The sequence below is a fragment of the Odontesthes bonariensis genome, chromosome 5 (genome assembly GCF_027942865.1).
Source record: "Odontesthes bonariensis isolate fOdoBon6 chromosome 5, fOdoBon6.hap1, whole genome shotgun sequence".
Classification (NCBI taxonomy): Eukaryota; Metazoa; Chordata; class Actinopteri; order Atheriniformes; family Atherinopsidae; genus Odontesthes; species Odontesthes bonariensis.
In genome coordinates this window covers 15128125-15147264 of record NC_134510.1, presented here as the reverse complement: position 1 = coordinate 15147264, position 19140 = coordinate 15128125, and the positions used below count along the sequence as shown (strand labels likewise).

Genomic DNA, 19140 nt, shown 5'->3' with positions numbered 1-19140 from the left:
ATGCTGACTTTATTAGTTCATATAGATACATAATGTACATCATATCATGTGGTGGAGCCTCATAGAGAAAAGCTTGCAGCTGATCTCTCGAAGCATTTATTCTTAGTATGAAAATATACAGAAAATGAATCCCAAAGTTTCACCATCCCTCTGCTGTCCTTGTCCAACTAAAAAACAAACTTTGTAAATTAGAATAAAAACCGACCAAAGAAAAATGAGTCCCACATTTAAAAAACAGTCAGCAGTGACATATTTTAAAGTAAAAAAATTAAAAAAGATAAGACACTGAAAGAATTTTCTTATTGACTTAACAATATGAATTTATTTCAAAATACATTTGTGGTCTAGTACCAACCGAACATTTTGGCTCCTCATCGGTACAGCTGAATCTGTGGCATTTAACAGTGACTGGTGTCAGTTAACAAATGGCAACAGACAGCTGGGATTTATCAGCATAAAACAGTATTTTTACACTAAATGGCACCATGAGTGCAGTGGGATGTTGGATTGATCACGATCCACATTTTTACACAGACTAAACTGGTGGTCTGTTCTCGAGGAAAGTTGGAAATGAAAGACAGAAATAACCTGCTGAGGAAACTGCATTTCAAGGAGACTTCTTAATCAACACCCTGGCTTCAGACATTAAAGTCAGACAGATCATTGTCATTGTCAAGAAGTTCAGAATGATTAATGATAACACTGAATTAAAGATTGTCATTTTAAATTACTCTACAAATGACCACGAAGCAAAGTAAAAAGTAGAATGTTTTCTCTGACTTGAATTCGACTTGAGTTAGTGGTTCCCAGTCTGACACATGTATGCATTACTTGAGTAAACAGTCTCATCAAATCACCGTAGGCCTACATGCAGTTTATGATAATACAACGGCTCCCCATTTTATCCCAAGCGCTAAAAAGCTTTGATAAGTTTGTCATGAATCTGGATTATCATGATCACCACCAGTACACTGAGTTGAAAGAGTTGCAGAGAACTAGGCTGTTGGTTTCTATGGATACTCATCAGATGTTTATTTGAATACCTGTGGGTTTTGCATCTTTACATTAAAATGAGGCATACTGAAAGAAAATTAAACGAACAATGTTCTTTCAGTCATAAATCAGTTATTGGTTATATAAGCCTGTCTCAAAGCATTTGTCCAGCTTCTTATTTGAGTATACCAACACTCTTCATAGATGGCTGTTGGAGGAAAAAATGCGGAGTCTGACACGCCTCTTTCCTTTGCTGGCGTCCTCTGGATGGTCAAGTGGGCGCATTTGCAAATTTCGCTGGAAGTACCACATCAGTGACAGCACAAAACAAAAGGTGGTGGTGTTCGATTCGAATAAATCCCGTTTTGATGTTTTTTCTTCAGATTAAGAGCATCACTCAAACATCTTGACTCTTTCACTCTCAAGAAAGTAAGAATAGAATAGTTTAGATAAATCCACAAGCCCATTGAGCCAACTAAAGTAAAATTCTTAATCTCAATGACATCATAATGATAATAATGAATAATCATCACTTGCATCAAATCCACTGTCTCTGTCCCCTCATTAAAATATTTGAGTGTTTCCGACCTTCAATAATTATTTTTTAATTCACCATAGGCTTAATAGAATTTTGATGATCAATGTCTTCTGATGAACGTTGTCAATCACCTAGACCGTACGTATTAGTAGTAATATCAGTCCCTTTTTAAAAATGGATTTGTTGGTTATTTAAAAAAAAAAAAGTTATAAAAAAAGCTTGGTTTTTACTTTGAAAAACTGAACCGGATGCCCACCCCCCCTGATCTCACCGACTTCATCATATGTGAAGCTAGCTCTATGTGATTAGCCACGTCATGTAAACTTAGCAGTGGAGCAGTTGTTAAATAAAGGCAGGAGGGCTCGCAGTTTTTTGGGCGTCTGTGGTCACTTTCGAAGAGGAGCTTTTTTCTTTCGTATTTAGAAGTTGGCGGGTGTCCTATGGAAAGATGTCGGACATCGGTGACTGGTTCAGAAGCATCCCTTTAATTACCCGGAGCTGGTTTGCTGCTTCGATTGCTGTTCCCCTCATTGGGAAGCTAGGACTGGTCGATTTCAGAAATTTCTTGCTGTTTCCGGACCTCATCTTAAGCAGATTTCATGTAAGTTTTTGATGGCGCCGTATATCTGTATGTGTGTATGTGTTGGAGCAAATGGTAGTTGATAAACATTATTTCGGTGTGTTCGGTCAGTTAGCAGGTGGCTAACAGGCCTTTCGTTATGCTTCAGCCAATAAGAGAGCGAGACGCAAGAGGATCTGACTTCCGGATGCTGTCAAAATGCTCCTCAGTGTAAACACACAAATATTTGCTTGAAAAACCTAATCTTAACATTTTTCCAAAGCTAAAGTTTGTATTTTAACCACTTAAAAATGGCCAATGATAGATTTATAAGTCTCTCTCCCTTTTTTTTTTAGACATGTAAGACGTTTATGTCAGTACAGTATTGTACTTTTTTTTTTTTTTCAGGCGCTGTTCTCGCGCACTCCACAAGGCGGATACACTATTTTTTAGTAATTATGAACAACTTTCAGCCCCTCAGGCTGTATGTATTACCCTGCCCACCACGAGCTGTAAACTCACGAGGTTTACAATGAGTCTATGTAACGTTAGAAAGTGGGATGTCGATAACACCTCGGGGTAAAATGACCTTTTATCAAGCCACTTTCAGTGTTGGAGTCCGTTAAAACGATTTATTCAGAGGGAAATGTAGTTCTTTCCTTTTCCACTTAGCTAACACATCATTTTAGCAGTAACTGGCTACTTTGACGAACAGGGTGCTATTTATCCTAATGAATTTCGGTATTGTTGTTTTGAAGAAGCATAAAAAAAAAACACGTGTTTTTATAGGGAAAGGGAAAATATCACATGGGGTTACAATAACAAAACACACCATTTTCTTCATTAAGGTGGAAACAACAACATAAGTTCTTAAGTCAGAGTTTAACAGAAATGTGTACATTGTTTTTTTTACAGGTATAGTATATTAAAGTATTTTACACAAAATTCAGTTCAAATCCACTTCACATATGTTGTGGCAGATTGTCTGCAGAACCCAGACTGATGATGGCATGAGCATATGAACGGCTCCCCTTTTAATGCATTGTTTTTTTAAGTCTTTTTTTTTTTTTTAAGTTTAATGCATTGTTATAGCCGTCACCCAGTAACATAAGAGAATAGAAAGTAGCTGCCGTTAACCAGCCACAGCCGTATTGGTTTAGTTTTAACCTAAAGTGTCATTTACCACAGATAGATTTTGATCATAGACCTTTTTTGTGCCACGGTGTCCCTTTGAAACGTTTTCAAGCATCCTTTTTTTTCTGCTTGATTGTGCAGTTGTTACACTTTTTGTAGAACTGTGTGATGATGTACCGCTTGTGTGGCAATGTAGGTTAGAAGTAGCTCTATAACTTATCATAGTGTTGCTCCACTTACTCAGCTGTTTAAAATGTGAAATGGATTGGGGGAAGAAAAACCATCATCATATTTTGGTTATTTGGCTACAACTATTGTACAAACTTTGGACATTTTTAAGTTTCTAAAATGTCAATGGTCAACCGAAGCAGTGGAAAAGCTTTAATTTCTCAGATTTAAGGAGCTACCATCAGACCAGGGTTGGCAGTTTTTGACCTATTAGACGACTGAAATGACTAGTTACATCTGTCAAAGTAATTACTCTGTTTTTGATTGTGCTAAAAGTTATCATTTGGAATCGCGTTACGAGGCTCGGTTGCCTACATTTACTCTGTGTTAATGTCTCTTCTCTTTGTTCCAGCTCTGGAGACCAGTGACAGCCACCCTTTTTTTCCCAATAACCCCTAACACTGGGTTTCTCTACCTGGTCAACCTATATTTCCTCTACCATTACTCTTCCCGGCTAGAAACAGGTGAGATTGCTGGCCTTGTGGTTTACACGCCGTCACTTTAAAAGGCTTCTTATGTCTAGTAGGTTTTATTATTGATATTATCCTCAAATGATTCTGCCTTTCTTCTTCAGGGGCATTTGATGGCAGACCTGCAGACTATGTCTTCATGCTCCTCTTCAACTGGATCTGCATTGTTGTATCCTTTTGGCTGACATCACAAGGTTTAAGATCTACTGAGGGCTTAAATGACTATTGCCGTCTGCACTTGTTGTAAATCTTCCTATTAGCATCTGAAGCTACATCCCTGTTATCTTGTTTTTCACCCTGACACTCTGCTGCTTTGGCTCCCTCTCTGCATTTTTCTTTCATCTGTCGTTTCTGTACCCCCATCTCTCTCTCTCCCTCTCTCTGCAGCAGTGTGCCATGTCAGGGTGGCTCCGTGCCAGTGGCCCAGTGTCAGTCTACTCCTGCAGAGCAGAGAAACCTAATCTAGGTCACATGCAGCACCAGCACTAGCACAGTCCAGCCCACTCCTCACCTCTGTGTTGTTTTGTCAGGTCTTAGGCTCTAATTGTCAGCTTATTGGGCTTTTTACAGGCCTATCTTTGTTATAAGCTGGAAAATCTCCCAGCTTTACATACAGAATGCATTCAGGTTTGTCACCTCGGATAAAAGTGAAGAGATGGATGATTAAAAAAGCGAATGTCCGCCAAGGTCAGATATTTTGCTCACGTGAAAATAGCAGATGTAACAGCCAGGTCCTCTTGAAGCGGAGTGGTGGACTTGAAGGGTTCACCGGCTGCTTGAATCTTATGTACAAATGTGACTGCATGAGCTTGTTGTCCTTGACTCTCCGTGTGTAGATTACTGGGGTGCTGATGAACATGCAGGTGAGAATCCTCTTCAGTACTGTAAAACATGTTGTACTTGATGCAACCATCTCTTGAATTCTGGGACTGGATTCTAGGTCCTATTGGTCCCAGTTTAAATACTGTTAACACAAATGAAAAGGCTGACATTTTTGGGAGAAAGACTTGCAGAGTTGGTCTCTAATTGTAAAGCTATGACCAGCAGCTTTAAAGCTCACCAGTAATGTGCCTGTCACAGGGGTTTATATTCTGGTAGCAGCGAGGAAATGGTTCCGTTTTGTTACGGAGTAAAGAACAAGAGACATCTTAATTAGAGACCTTTAGACATGCTGCTAACTTGGATTTAAAAAAAGAACAGTTTCAGTGAAAACACCCGAGTTATCAGTGCCCACTGGTTTAACTCTTTTTTTATTTTTTTATTTCAGCTGCTGATGATCCCCCTTATTATGTCAGTGTTGTACGTCTGGGCTCAGTTCAACAAAGACACGATTGTGTCCTTCTGGTTCGGAACAAGATTCAAGGTAACATTTTAATCTTGGAAACACATAAAATGTTGATAAAACATCAAAACGGTAGATTTTTTATATGATGGATTGTAATTATGCAATCGTGGCTTGCTGTGCTGCTAGAGTGTGAAGCTGCTCTTTGTTGGTCTGTTCCAGGCATATTATCTACCGTGGGTCATCCTTGTCTTCAACTTTATCATCGGAGGGTCGTAAGTACAAACCTTACATTTATTCCAAAGTTGGGAGTATACTGCTGTATTGAACAGCTTCACAATTCTGTACATTTTGTAAGTGGGCTGCTTATTTTACAGCTTGTAGTTAATCTCTGTTGTTCTGCGGCTTCATCTGTTGCTTCTGGGTCAAAGCTTGGGAAAGTTTAACATAAGATCCTTTTTTGTTTTTTTCCCCCAATATCACGCAAAGCTGTTGAATGTGCAGCTGTGAAGTTTGATCTGTGTTCCTTTTGTTTGTTACTGTGCAGATTTGTGAATGAGCTGACAGGAAACCTGGTGGGCCACCTCTACTTTTTCCTCATGTTTAAATACCCCATGGACCTGGGAGGACGCTCCTTTCTCACCACGCCGGAGTTCTTGTAAGCATGTTTATTTAAAGCAGTTTTAAGTCACAAGTTCAAGTAAAGGGTCTGGTATGACCAGTTGCTTGTTGTCTGTTTTTTAAGATTTAAGACTGATAAATTGACGTCTTACTGGGCCGGTTTTCATACTTTTGTGGCTACTTTACCGCTCTGGGGCTGTTTTAGCTTTCAGTTTTACATTGTAATTGTCACTTGTTGCCACAGTGAACACTGCGAGTGGCATGAAAAAGAGTGACTTTACCGGATTCCAGTTTGGATAATTGTTTGACTGTACCAACTAATCTTGAATCATTTGTCATTCACTGTGGACAGTGACGAAAGACTGAGGTCTGAGAACAAACCAGTATGCCAGGCAGACACTCATGTTGCCTAATAATATGGCCATGGCTTTGGATTACCTTGAACTGTAGCAAAACTGCAAAGCTTCTCATCCTGTAGAGCTGGAAGGATCGCTTTAATTCATAAAATGCTACTTTTGAACCATCTCCCTCCTCCCTCCAGGTATCGGTTCTTCCCCAACACGAGGGGGGGAGTGTCAGGCTTTGGAGTTCCTCCCAGCAGGAGGCCGGCTGCCCAGGAACAGGCAGGAGGTGGATTGAGAGGACGTCACAACTGGGGACAAGGCTTTCGCCTCGGGGATGATTGAGCGAGAACAACACCCACTCAGCTCTCACTAACAAATGGCCGGGCAGTCGATGTTTTTGGGCTAAAATTCTTGCTTCCTCGCATTCTCTCCTCTTTTTAGGGTATAAAAAACCAAAAACATGACCTCAAATTTAATTCACGTCCATTTTTAAGTTTTAAAGAATACAGCAGGATGAAATATGAGGAAGTGCGTGTTTTAACTAATACTGCACTGCACAGCAGGACTCAGACTCTGGCTTTAGGCTCAATTCACCAAGTAAAGCCACCTCTACTCTTTCTACCACTGCGGATGTGTCCATGTGAAACCGATAGACAAAAACAAATAAATAGTTTCTTTTTCTGTGATGATCCTGCTGCCACCCTTGTTTCCTTCTTTCCCGCCCTCTTTCTTCTGCCCTTTTTTTTTTTCTTTTTTTCCCTCTCCACAACTTGCTGTTGGACCGGGAAGATGAGAGATGTTGCAGCTGCACACCAGCACGCTGTTGATTTTGACTCGCGAGTTCCTCCCTCTGTGATGCCATATCAGATTACTTTGTAATTACAACGCACTGGGACAGCACTATCAGCCATCCCTCAGCAGAACACGAGCCAAGCTATTAAGAGTGCTCTGTTTCCAGGTCTGAAATTCCATGTGTGTGAAATGTTTTTTGAGCCTTGGTGGCACAGAGCTGGATGTTTTTCTGTCTTAAGACCTTATCTTAACCAAACTGAGGGAAATATGGATTGTTGCTCTTCTTTTGTAAATACAACAGTTGTTTTTTGAAAGGATGAGAGAGTCTGAGTGTGTTTCCTTAATACAAGGCCTTGAAACGACTCTGGCAAGAGCCCAGAATGCTCCGCAAATAATTTCCTAGTTTGGCCGGTTGATGATGATAAGACGAAAAATATAGTTAGGATAAACACAAACTATTACTTTTGTTGTTACTGATGACTCTTCATGACAGTAATTCCCAGTACACAAGTTCTGGGGAGAAAAAAAAAGGGGATACTGTGTAAAATGTATTTGCAAATCCTTTATAGCAACTTTTTGTTTGCAATGTAACATAGAAAACATATCAAATGCTGAAACTGAGACATTTTTATTATTTTGGGACAAGTTGGGACAGAGCCCCGTTTCCCAATGTGTAGCGTCGCCTGTAGAGCTGTCGGGAGACCATTTGCCGGACCTTTTGGAGAGGAATCTTGTCCCTTATAGGAATCTAGCTGCTCAACAGTCCCGCTCTTCACTGTTTGCATTTCATGATGTGCCAACTGGTTAAAAGTCTGGACTGCAGGCAGACCAGTCCAGCACCTGGAGCACACGTTGCTCTAAAACTTGTATATACTTTTTAGCATTGATGGTGCCTCTCACGATGTGCAAGTTGTCAGTTCCATTAGCACTGATACACCCCTATAATCAGAGGCAGGTTTTTTTTTTTTCAAACTGATAAGTCAGATGGTTCCTCTCTGCTTCAGTCCAGAAGACGCTGCGTTAATGATTTCTAAAGCATTTCAAATTTGGGTTTGTCAGTCTTTTTAAAAAAGCTTTCACCCAGAGAAGACAGCAGGTTTTACACAAATGCAGGATTTAACCTGCATTTTTGGACGAGGGAGGAGGACTGGGGCCCACACCCTGAACAAAGTGCCAGTTTATCGCAGAGCCAACACAACCTAACATGCATATGTATGGTCTGAAGGAGGGGGCAGGAGTATCGGGAAAGAAGCCACACATGCAGGGCGAACATACAAAGTCCACACAGAGGCCCCAGCTGAGATACAAACCAGGAAGCTAATAGTGTTAACCACCACACCTCCATGCAGCCTTCCACTATAGAAAACATGAGCTTATATTTTTGTTAAAATAGCTAAATGTCTCACTTTAAATATGTTTTCCATTGTGAATAAAATACTGGTTAATGAGATTTGTAGATGATTGCATTCTTGTTTTTTTACATTTTACACAGCATCTCAACGTTATTTGAATTTGGGGTCGTAAATGTTACATTTCATATTCACCAGTTGCTTCTGGACAGCTTCTTGGACCTCTGCAGCTGACGAGCATAAAATGATTTAAAGGACACGCGAGCCAACTAAACGCCGCCCCCCCCCCCCCTCTCCCTCCAGCAATCAAACAATTATGAAAAGGTTAAAGCGCTTTGTCAATCTTGCATTAAGATGTGTGAAAATATCATTTCAACCAGAGATGGTCTGAATTTAGTTCCGGGCCATCAAACTATCCCACTTAAACAGGAAATAGGTGTCAAACTCTGCACTTACATCACGCAGCGACACGCAAAACTTCCAATTCCCAAGAAGGAGAAACGTTTCTGACAGACCAACTCAACAATTTACTCTACGTGGGCACAAAGCTCTTCCTTTAAATATATCCCCCTCTATCAGTTCTGAAGTCGCCTCCCAACAAACAGAACAGTGTGACATAGAATTTCCATATTGAACCTGTTCTGTACAAAGTACCCCCGGAAACGGACAACCGCAACCCGTGTCCTTAAGTCTCTGTTCTCGTCTGAGTGTTTTCACTTTATTTACTCCAAAGGGACGTTTTCCAGTTAATTGAGTTTTTATTGAATTGCAGCAGACTTAAAGTAGAAAATGAAAATGCAAGCAGTTTTTCCCCGTTCTGGTCAACCAAACATACAGTTCTCCAGATAACTTGTCTGAACATGAAAGTAAAGCGGCAGGAGCCGACATGCAGTTAGCGTACAGCCATACACCTGCTGTTCAGATCAGGGTTAAATGACAGGCCGGCCTTCACTTTCTTGGCCTGGACAGATATTGCATGGATTTTCAAACAAGACCCAGAAAAGAAAGAGAACCCTTTAAATGTTTTTTTTGAAAAGGAGTTACAAAAAAACAAAAAAACAAAAACTGAAGTACTTGAACATGCAAGCAGTTCATGACAGCTTTGGCTGCTGTGACATTCCAAATGCTTTTTTTTTTTTTGTCAGAAAAATCAGCAGTGAAGGTTCTTTTACTGTGTGTCAGACATTCATGAACCTCCATTTAAAGTGTGTACAGAGATCACCAGAGCCAGCTTGGACAGAGGGCCCTACCTAAAGACAGAAAGACGAGAAGTGTTCACAGACCACAGCTGGATAAAATGGATGACTCAAAGTAGCTCCGATTATTCAAATTGCATGTAATATTTTCACCAAAAGGCTTTTTGGCGAGTTCAGCCAGAAGTATGGAAAGTCTTTGTAAAACACAGAAGACAAAAGTTGAAATCGTACACCACTCTGCCCTTTTCGTCCGAGGCTGCTGGGAAACGAGTATAAGCTGGAAAGGCAGCATGGTGTGATCGAACAGACCTTCTGCTCTCCGATTTATCATTTTTCTATCAGAAAAGTTAACATTCTGTACTGACTCAGCCTCTCAAACACGCCTCAGATACTGATCCAAAAAGTAGCTCATAGAAAAAAAAACAAAAAACAAATCCAGAATCGAGGATGTTTAAGCACCGCTGTTGTCAATGGCGGTCTGCCCGTGTGTTCGCTCTCAGCGGAGGAGCTGAGGTCGTGTTTAGATTGCACACTCCTTCTACACGCCCCTCTAACACGTCTCAATCCTTCCCGTCGTCACCACTGTAACTATGAAGGTGTTTGAAAACAGCCTGGTATGGGAATATCTATCATTACCACAGGAAAATATGCAAGTGCCATCAAAATGTACTCCTAATGAGTTAAATTCATGTATGATCCCCCCCCCCCCGCCACAAAAAAAAAAGCTGATTTTCAGCAATAGACTATTTTACAATTTGATCTCAAAACAACAACGATAAAGAAAAAAATATTCCTTTTTTTTTTGGGGGGGGGGGGGGTCGACATTCAAAAAACAATAAAAAGTAACAAAACTCGCCCTCCAAATTAAACTGTACAAATCTTATTCTTCTTTTTTGGAATACAGAAAAATATTTACAGGGGTGTTTCTTAAAAAAACAAAAACAAAAACCCCATCATGGTAGTGAGAACAATGCATCAAGTCCAGCTTTGGCACTCCTCATCATGTCAGCGTCTGCACCTCACGTCAGTACTTCAACACTGGAACACAACAGTCCCTGGCGCTTTGTGATGACATCACTGGCAGACGCATCACTGGCTCCATGTTTGGTCGTCTCGCGGCGGCTGGTGACTCCACATCAATGAAAATCCACTCCACCTGGAACAGATAAGCCAACTGATATCAACACTTGACAAATATCAGACAAAATATCTACCAATAATTCCACAGTAAATACGTGTTAAAAAAGGTGTTTAACATCTTGAAATCAAGAAAACATAAACCAACGGTTATGAAAATAAAAATGACAAAATGAACCATAAGTTTATCATCATTTGCATCTTTGGCGTTGCCTTCATAGGACTCAAGTACCTCTGTTTAAGTGTTTGATGCTAATGATGGTGTATGCCGTCTTTATGAAGGACCAATCAGATGTAATTACACACTAATAACACCCTGGCTAACTGGAGGCTGCAGCTGTGGCATCTTAAAGCAACAGTTCACCATTTATTTAATCCAAAACACAAGCTGAGGCTTTCAGAGTCTATCCGTTCCTGTCATCCATTTACTCTCCACAACCCTTCCTGTTCAGGGTCACAGATGGCTGATACGTATCCCAGCATGCAGTGGGTGAAAAACTTGGAAACACCAGCAGCCATGTGGAAACAGTCACATTTCACTTTTTTTTTTCCCCATAGCTGTGCAGATTTAAGAAAAATTTGACGGCAAGCTTTTAAGGTGCACTAAAATGTTTACTGAAATAAAAGTGTTGCTGGTATATTAGCCATATAATTTCCAAAAATAAAATAAAAAAAAAATCTGTGCTTTGAACAAAAGGAAACAAGTGACAAAAGCTGTAAACATCTGATGCTCATCTATAAACACTTCATTCCTCTTTTCCTACTGAAGCAGTTTAAGCCCAATGGGGTCACAATCAAAAGGCCATTTCACCTGTCCAACCGACCATCAACCGGTTACTCTCCCTGGTTGCTCAAGAGTCAGAATGTCGGTGTCCATCGCCAGCCTCTGTCTTTCCACTCCCGCTTCCGTCTCCTCTGCCACAGCCACAGTGACTTTTCCCCACCTGGCAACAAAACAAACTCCTTCTAAGAACCGCAAAGAAAATAATATTTTTTTCCTGTTTGCCTTTGAAGATGGCATAAATCCTGCATGAAATTCCAGTTAATGGTACCAATAAGAGTAAAGTGGAGTAATGCAATAATCCCATCTTGCTGCTACCATATGATTCGGTTTTCCTTGACTGTTTTTGAGGGAAATTAAATCAGATATTAGCAGCAAAATGAGTTTGTTTTTTGTCCGTACAAAACAAGTAAAAAATTTCCTCTTTTCTTCACTCGCCTCTCTGTGTCAGCAGGACTGCAGCTGGTCTGGTCCTGTCTGGTCCGGCTCAAGTCTGTCATGCCCTGGGTTAGTATGTCAGTAAACAACTGCACTTCGTCTTGATCGGACAGTGTGGAGTTCTCTGCAGCTGCTACGCTCCCACCAGCCTTGTCCACTGCACGCAGGGTTGTAGGATCAACAAAAGATAACAATGGTATCACACTCTTGCAAAATAGTAATAATGATGAAAGAAAAATACAAAATAAACCAGCAAGAAGTCTATGATCTTCACCCCAAAAAAAACTCACCCTTCACAGCCTTGACCTCCAAGGAAACACTCGGGTCTCTCTCAGAACTCTGGCCGTTCTGTTCCTGGCCTGCTTTCTGCTGCTCTACAAGGTTATGGTTTTGGAAACCTTCCATCCAGTCCAACGTTTCACCGTTTTTCAGTGCCGAGCGGTGGTCCTTGAACCAGCGGACAATGTCAGTACGTCCCAGGCTTGTTTGCACCTCCAGCTGGCTGTATTCCTCAGGAGATGGCCACTGGGTCCGGCAGAACATCTGTAAGGACAAGCTTATGTGGACATCACTTACATAGTAACTTAAGTTAATTGAAGCCATCAAGGCTAAATTACCTCAAATTAATTTCACTACAGCTTGCTGTTAAATTCCACTTAGTGGCATATTTTTATACACCGTCCTCTGATCTGATCTGTGTTAATGAAGAATAGTTTTCATCACTTCCTCTTACCTCCCTGAGCAGGGCCAGCGAGCGACCAGAGATGGGCGCCGGGCTGGAGGCTGACAGGATGGGAGGGTGTGGCGAAGAGGAGCTTGACGAGGTGAGGACGGGAGGAGATGTTGAAGAGGAATGGGTCGGCCGCTGAGGTGAGGAAGCTGCGAGCACAGGTGGGGAGGAGGAGGAGGAGGAAGAGGAGAAGGCAGGTGGGTGAGGAGGGGAGCGGAGAGGCTTCCCGTCCTGCTCGCGATGAGAGGCGCCGTTCAGCAGCGCTCCTCCCAGCCGCTCGAATCGGTCCTCTGTGTTCTTGGAGGCCATGGTGAGTAAAACCTTCTCCATGTTGTCCCGCAGCGCCCTGCGCTCTGAAAACCAGCAGTCCACCTCCGTCTTTGACAGCCTGGTCTCCTGGGCCAGCTGGTCTGCAGAAAAAGAGCTGGGTTCATCAGATGATCTGTGTTACCTCCATGTGGAGGGGTTCTCTTTAAGAAATCTCAGTCTCTCTCCAGGGGAGTTAAAAAGGGGCTCATTAAAAACATTTCTGCTATTTCTGTCGTGTAGAATCCCACCAGAGATGGCATGCTGCTCCTCCGGGGTGAAAGAAAATCAAGTCACATGCTGGGAGCTTGAATAAATGGAAGAAAACGCAACTTGATTTCTTTAAATATCTAAGTCATTAGTAAGGATGCCGAACTTGACAAGAACACAACAAACTGCTAATTAGGCCAACTGGTTAAAGTACAGAACGTACAGAAAAATATTTAAGATGAAACGCTCAGTGTGAATGTGCGTTAATGGGTAAACAAAAGGCTCTGAGTGGCTAATAAGACTAGAAAAGAAAAATTCTAAGTGCAAACCAATTACCCAGTTTATCTGACTTCTGTAATAAGAAGGTGAAAAATTCTGTAATCACCTTTCTCAGGAACTCCAAAGTATCAGATTCTAAATGTTTTAGACCACTTTTAATGAGGTTTTAATGAGCTTTCTTATAATGACGTCTTTTAACATATTATTAAAGGAGAACTACCGCGTTCAATTATACATATTCCTTCTCCGTAGTTGAAGCAGCAGTGTAAGCACATGAGGTTAGTGTTCATGTCTGAGCCCAATGCGCCCCCACAGAGAGGCATTCACAACTGCTGTTTTCAACTGAATCTTTAAACAGCGCTTGTTTTTAATAATATTGTCGGGCGTTTTAATATCACCAACCGGCGTTTATAGACCCCACTCGAAACACTCCACATGAATTCAGTTTGCTTAGAAACGGCAGTATGCGTCGCAGAGAGCGTCCACAAACACGAGTGCTGCTTAAAGCAGATATCAGAAAACAAACCGGTGATATCATGACATCAGTTAGCAGGTAAAGCACGACAAATGCTGCGATCTGTTGGGGAATTAAAACTGGGATCCTCGACAGAAATCTAAAAATTCACTTGAAGAGGTGAATTGGAGTATTATTGGAGGAGATGTTTAAAGTGACGTAATTATGCAAATGAAGCCTGCTTGAAGCTGGTTCTTTGCAGAACCACCTTAGAACTGGCTCCAGCACATCCATGACTGCACTGGAGGGGCTCTGGTCGCGACGGGGTTCACGTTTTTGTAGAGGGTTGATTGCTTTACCGAGCTCTGCCTCTGTTGGAGAGCTGCTTCTCTGGAAACTCTCCTCCAGCGCCTTCAGCTGCTCTGACGACTTCCCCTTCACCCTCTCCAGCAGGGGAAACTGGCTGGGGACTGCTCTCCTAACAGGGCCGTCTTTGACTGGAGGTGCTGCCTCTGCTTTCACCAACACAGGTGGAGGAGGTACACCTCCAAGAGACACACACAAAGAAAACACTTAAAACCTTGTCCAAGAGAGCACAGGTGATTAATACATGTATTGTTTGGCTATTCAGGATTATTCTCAAAGAACTAAATGTAGCTTCTTTAAAACATGCAAATGAGTCTGGAGGATTTCATCATGTCAACATACTTTTGAGGTTGAGAAGCCTCTGCTCACTGAACCACTTCTTTATCTCTCCTCTGGACAGCCCAGTGGTCTCTATCAGCCTGTAAATCTACCACATGACACAGCATTAGATGACACCGCCAGTGAGTGGGTTGACTAGTGAGTGTGCATTTAGGGAAAAAAAACCAAAACACTAAAAGTCCACTGACTCACTTATTCTTACCTCATCTTCCTCAGGGAAGGGGCACTGTGTGTAGCTGGACCTGAGCACTGACAGCTGCTCGGCTGTCTTATTGGGGTCCACTGTGAAACTCAGCACTTTGGGTGATGCCGGCTTGGATGCGGCCATGGGCGCGGAGATGGTCTGAATGATGGACGGTCGTTTACTCTCCGTGGCGATCACAGGAGAGGCCAAAGGTCGTTTGAGCGACTGCCCCACCTGCAGTAATCATGGAGGTTAGTCTCCCTGACTCAAGTTGTATGCCAAGTGAGAACAAGCTTATGCTGCAGTTGAATTTTTTTTTAGGGCTGGGCGAGTTAACTCGTTATTATCGCGTTAACTCGTTAATTGTTTAACGCCGATAAATATTTAAATATCTATGTTTTACTATTTATTTCATTATTGTAAAAGTCTGTTGCTCACAGGCTTTTATTTTGTAAAAGTCTGTTGCCGTCTGCTGCGGAACCGGAAAAGAAAGTAATTGGCGGATCCACCAAACATGGAGAAGGGTACAGAACTTTTACTCGGCCATTTTCATTTTAAAATTCTTCCAGACGGCGCAGTCAACAGAACCAAAGTCATCTGTAAACACTGCCAAGTTGAATTGTCTCATCACCGTAGTAGTTCCAGTCTAAAATATCACTTAAAGGCAAAACACACAACTGATAGCAGCAAGTCATTCAAGGAAACAGACAGTGGAGCGAGGCTTCTACATAAAAACTACATAAAGATGCTGATGTTAAAAGTGTGTTTGCACGACAAATGTTATGGCACTTTCATTCATATGGCAGTACATTTAAAATAAAACTAAATGCTAAAAGCTATACACTACTTTTGAATTCATTTTTGGATTTTGCATACAAATGCAATTAATCGTGATTAATCAGGGAAATCATGTGATTAATTAGATTAAAAATTTTAATCGTTGCCCAGCCCTAATTTTTATACTTTTTATTTTTTCTACATCCACAAGACTTTCATTTCAGCCTGAGCTGCTGTACCTGGGTAGCCACTGTGAGTGCCAGCGGTGCGCAAGTGACGGTGGAGCCGTTGGCAACAGGAGTCAGGACGAGGCTGGTCTGTCCCAACAGATGACTGGGGAGGGAATGGAGGACAGAGGCTGCCGGCTGCAGGGATTTAGACATTGTGGTGTGAACAAGCTGGTTGGCTGATGAGTGGGAGTTAAGCTTTGGAGCAACCACAGTCAAAGTCTGAGGCACCGAGGAGATGGTACCGTTGAACATTTTCTTCCTGGCCTCTTCCACCTGTCATAGAAGGAATGGATTTGTTACACACCTACCCAACACTTGCATATTGTTGCATTTAAAACGTTTTCACCATCCCATTTACATGCATTAGTAACACTTAAGAACAGAGCAGCAAAAACACAATTCATCATGATAATACCTCTTCAGGTGACCAGCTAATGCCTTGTTTCAGCCTCTGTGTGGTGAACCAAACTTTGATTTGCTCCTCCGGATGTTTGGAGGCGGCAGTGAGCCAGGAGAGCTCCGCCTGTGTCGGGTAGGGGAACTTATTGAAGGAAGAGATGAGCGTCAGGTTGTTGTCAAGGGAGGGGTTGTATTTGGTTGTGTTGAGGGGCACTGCGACCTTCGGCACCTGAAACACATGCAGACGTAATGTTTCTTTTGTTTGAGTCAAAATTAATGAAAAATAAAAAAAATATTCATTTTGTTTACAATTATTTGTACAAAATTATTACCAGACAATCAACTGGTACAGATGACGTAAATAATAACATGAATAATAACTAAACTGGGTTGTAGATTGGGTCCAAATGCAACTTTGTGCCTGAACACTCTGGATTAAGATCAGATTTATTGGTCATGCATACAAGCATACACACAAAATTTGTCCTCCGCTTTTAACCCATCCAGGTTGGCACCTGTTGACACACACATGCACAGGGTCACACACTCAGAGACAGATGCCAACCTGGAGCGGTGGGCAGCCAGTCACAGCGCCCCGGGAGCATGGGGGTATGGTGCCTTGCTCAAGGGCATCTTGCCTGTGACAAGGAGGTGGACTGACATCCCTCCAGCTGTCAGTTCCACCAATCTTTCTTGAGTGGCGAGAGTGGGAATCGATCCGCCAACTTTCTGGTTATTGGACGACTGACTCTAACCACTAAGCACGGCCGCCAATAAACGTTTATAACGTTTTTACATTATAAAAACGGTGGCAATTTTTTTTCAGTTTTTGGATAACATTATGGAATCGTTTAGTCATGAGGAAGAGAGATGATGGCTAAATATGATCATATGGACATATATCAAAGTCACTGTAAGCTTCGCCCGGTTTGTTATTCCTTTCTTTTATTGTATATTTTCTGTTTTCAGTCATTAACTTTTCTGTGTTGACACACTCGGCCTTAGTCGACCTGCATGTTTCCCTTCTACAACTTCCCCTTTTTGTTTGTACTTGCTGCAAATTTTAGACACAGTTCACTGGGATCAACTCACACATTTTGCCACAAGAACTCTCTTTTGACTGCCGACTCGCTCCAAATTTGGGCTTGTGTGTGTGTTTATTTTAGAATTGTAATTTACGAGGTGATTCCATATTTCTTCTGAATATTTCTTTTCTCTTTTTTTAAAAAGAGAAAAAAGCTGAACAGACATCCTCCAAATGATTCTTTTGGCTAGAATATGTAGAGTATAAAGTGGCAGATGATTGAAAAGTCATTTGATTTCTTTCATTCTGGTGTCGTGATAAGGATGGTAGACAGTGAGCTACAGTAGTCCCAAACCGTATGCATAAAAACAAAGAGCAGTCACTTCAAATTATCTACCAACCTACTGGCTGATGGTCCCCAATTCATGCAATCAGCAAACCCACAATTTACCCTCATTGGGCCCTTGGTGATCGTTCATTCTGGATGTGATACTTTGCATGATTAGATGACCTGCTGTGTTCTACCTCCCTTGGCTAGATTGGCAGCGAGTTAGAATTGGTGCTCAAATGAGCACTTTCATCCGTGTAATTGGTACTAAATAAAACACTTTTCCCTCAAAGGGTCCCAGAAACACTGTAAACTCCCAAAATAAGGCCATACCGTTCAAACTCTAAAATGTCAACCTGTCACCCTTTTCACTTCTAACTTGAGGAGACTGTAGATGCAGAGCCAGGATTTAAAGGAACAGTGATCTCGTTTGGCTACGAGTTTGAGAAGGAAATAACAGTTTTTTGTCGATGCTGAATTTAAAGCCCACAGGCATCTTCAAAGCTTACTCGTGATCATGTTAAGCAACAAATAAAAACAAGTAGAACAGGACGCATATGAATCTAAACAGAATCTACAGACTCTGGCCCTTTCTACCGGATTCCAAATCACACTGTATGCCATCTGTCATTTCTTACACTCATGTGAAAAAGATAATCGTACATCCTCTTTCAATTTTAAAGTTTTATATGTAAAGGATGTAATTAAAATAAGAAATTTTAAATTGCGTTAATAAAGCCTCAAATAAACAACACCTGACATATTACAGCAAACACAACTAAACCCAAAGTCAGTGAGTGAAAACACAAGTACACCCTGACTGCTTCTACAGTCATCAAGATCAAACAATTAAATGCACTTGATTCATTAATCATCATATCATCAAGTGTGAGCACCTCTACAAAAGCAAAAGTTTGGGGATCGTTTAATACTGGTTTGGAGTGGACGTCCCAGCAAGTCCAGCCCAAGGTCAGACAGTGCAATGCTCTGGGAAACTGCAATAAACCCAAGAGCTGCACCTCAGACTCTACAGGCCTCAGTCAGCATGTTCAATGGTAAAGTTTTGGCAATACAGTTAGAAAAAAAACTTTACAATATGGTTTGTTTAGAAGGATCGTGAGGAAAAAGCTTCTTCTCTCTACAAATAATATTGCAGCACAGCTTAGGTTTGTGAAGCTGCATCTGAACAAACCTAAAAGACTTCTGGAACAATGTCCTTTGGACAGATGTTTGGTCTCAGTGCACAGCAGAACATTTGGTGAAAACCAAACACAGCATAAACATCTCATAGCACCTTTCAAGCCCAGTGTTGGAGGAACAATGATTTGGGCTTGTTTTGAAGTCCAAACCTCAACCTGATTGAAACGCTGGTGGGACCTTAAGAGAGCTGAGCATAAACCAATGCTGCAAACCTCAATGAACTGAAACAAGGTTGAATACAAGAGTGGATCTATACTCATCAATGTTAAAATGCCATACAGAAAACAATCCCCTTAAGTTATTCTTACTAAAAGATGGTTCTACAAAACAACTGAATCCTGCGGTGGACTTAATTTGTCACACAGTGCTTCTGCACTGTGGCTTAGTTTTTGTTAAACAAATAATGACAAAGTGTATCATGTCATATGTTGTTTATCTGAGCTTGTATTTAC

The 19140-nt window shown here is 41.5% G+C and overlaps 2 protein-coding genes across 4 annotated transcripts in view; one reads left to right on the top strand and one right to left on the bottom strand.

Annotated features, from left to right (window-relative positions):
* The first annotated feature begins 1794 nt into the window (after nucleotides 1–1794).
* On the top strand, nucleotides 1795–8411 carry derl1 (derlin 1). Its single transcript, XM_075464979.1, has 8 exons — nucleotides 1795–2132; nucleotides 3805–3916; nucleotides 4027–4091; nucleotides 4759–4785; nucleotides 5190–5285; nucleotides 5427–5479; nucleotides 5752–5862; nucleotides 6367–8411. The coding sequence occupies exons 1-8, from the start codon at nucleotides 1980–1982 to the stop codon at nucleotides 6509–6511; spliced, it is 762 nt and encodes a 253-aa protein (XP_075321094.1). The 5' UTR covers nucleotides 1795–1979; the 3' UTR covers nucleotides 6512–8411.
* A 637-nt stretch (nucleotides 8412–9048) lies between these two features.
* zhx2a (zinc fingers and homeoboxes 2a) overlaps nucleotides 9049–19140 on the bottom strand; it is a 29581-nt gene continuing 19489 nt past the window's right edge. For all 3 annotated transcript variants that reach the window (XM_075464976.1, XM_075464977.1, XM_075464978.1), the window contains exons 4-13: nucleotides 16153–16365; nucleotides 15747–16010; nucleotides 14749–14964; nucleotides 14550–14634; nucleotides 14201–14386; nucleotides 12596–13002; nucleotides 12153–12405; nucleotides 11863–12019; nucleotides 11455–11587; nucleotides 9049–10662 (exon numbers count right to left, since the gene is read on the bottom strand). In XM_075464976.1, the coding sequence (XP_075321091.1) occupies nucleotides 11470–11587; nucleotides 11863–12019; nucleotides 12153–12405; nucleotides 12596–13002; nucleotides 14201–14386; nucleotides 14550–14634; nucleotides 14749–14964; nucleotides 15747–16010; nucleotides 16153–16365 (1899 nt within the window). In that variant the 3' untranslated portion in view covers nucleotides 9049–10662; nucleotides 11455–11469. The remainder of the gene's footprint in view (nucleotides 10663–11454; nucleotides 11588–11862; nucleotides 12020–12152; nucleotides 12406–12595; nucleotides 13003–14200; nucleotides 14387–14549; nucleotides 14635–14748; nucleotides 14965–15746; nucleotides 16011–16152; nucleotides 16366–19140) is intronic.

Coding starts and splice junctions, on each gene's coding strand:
- derl1 (XM_075464979.1), top strand. CDS start 1,980: ATGTCGGACATCGGTGACTGGTTCAGAAGCATCCCTTTAATTACCCGG. Junction 4,786..5,189: donor GGGTGCTGATGAACATGCAG/GTGAGAATCCTC, acceptor TTTTTATTTCAG/CTGCTGATGATCCCCCTTAT. Junction 5,863..6,366: donor CTCACCACGCCGGAGTTCTT/GTAAGCATGTTT, acceptor TCCTCCCTCCAG/GTATCGGTTCTTCCCCAACA.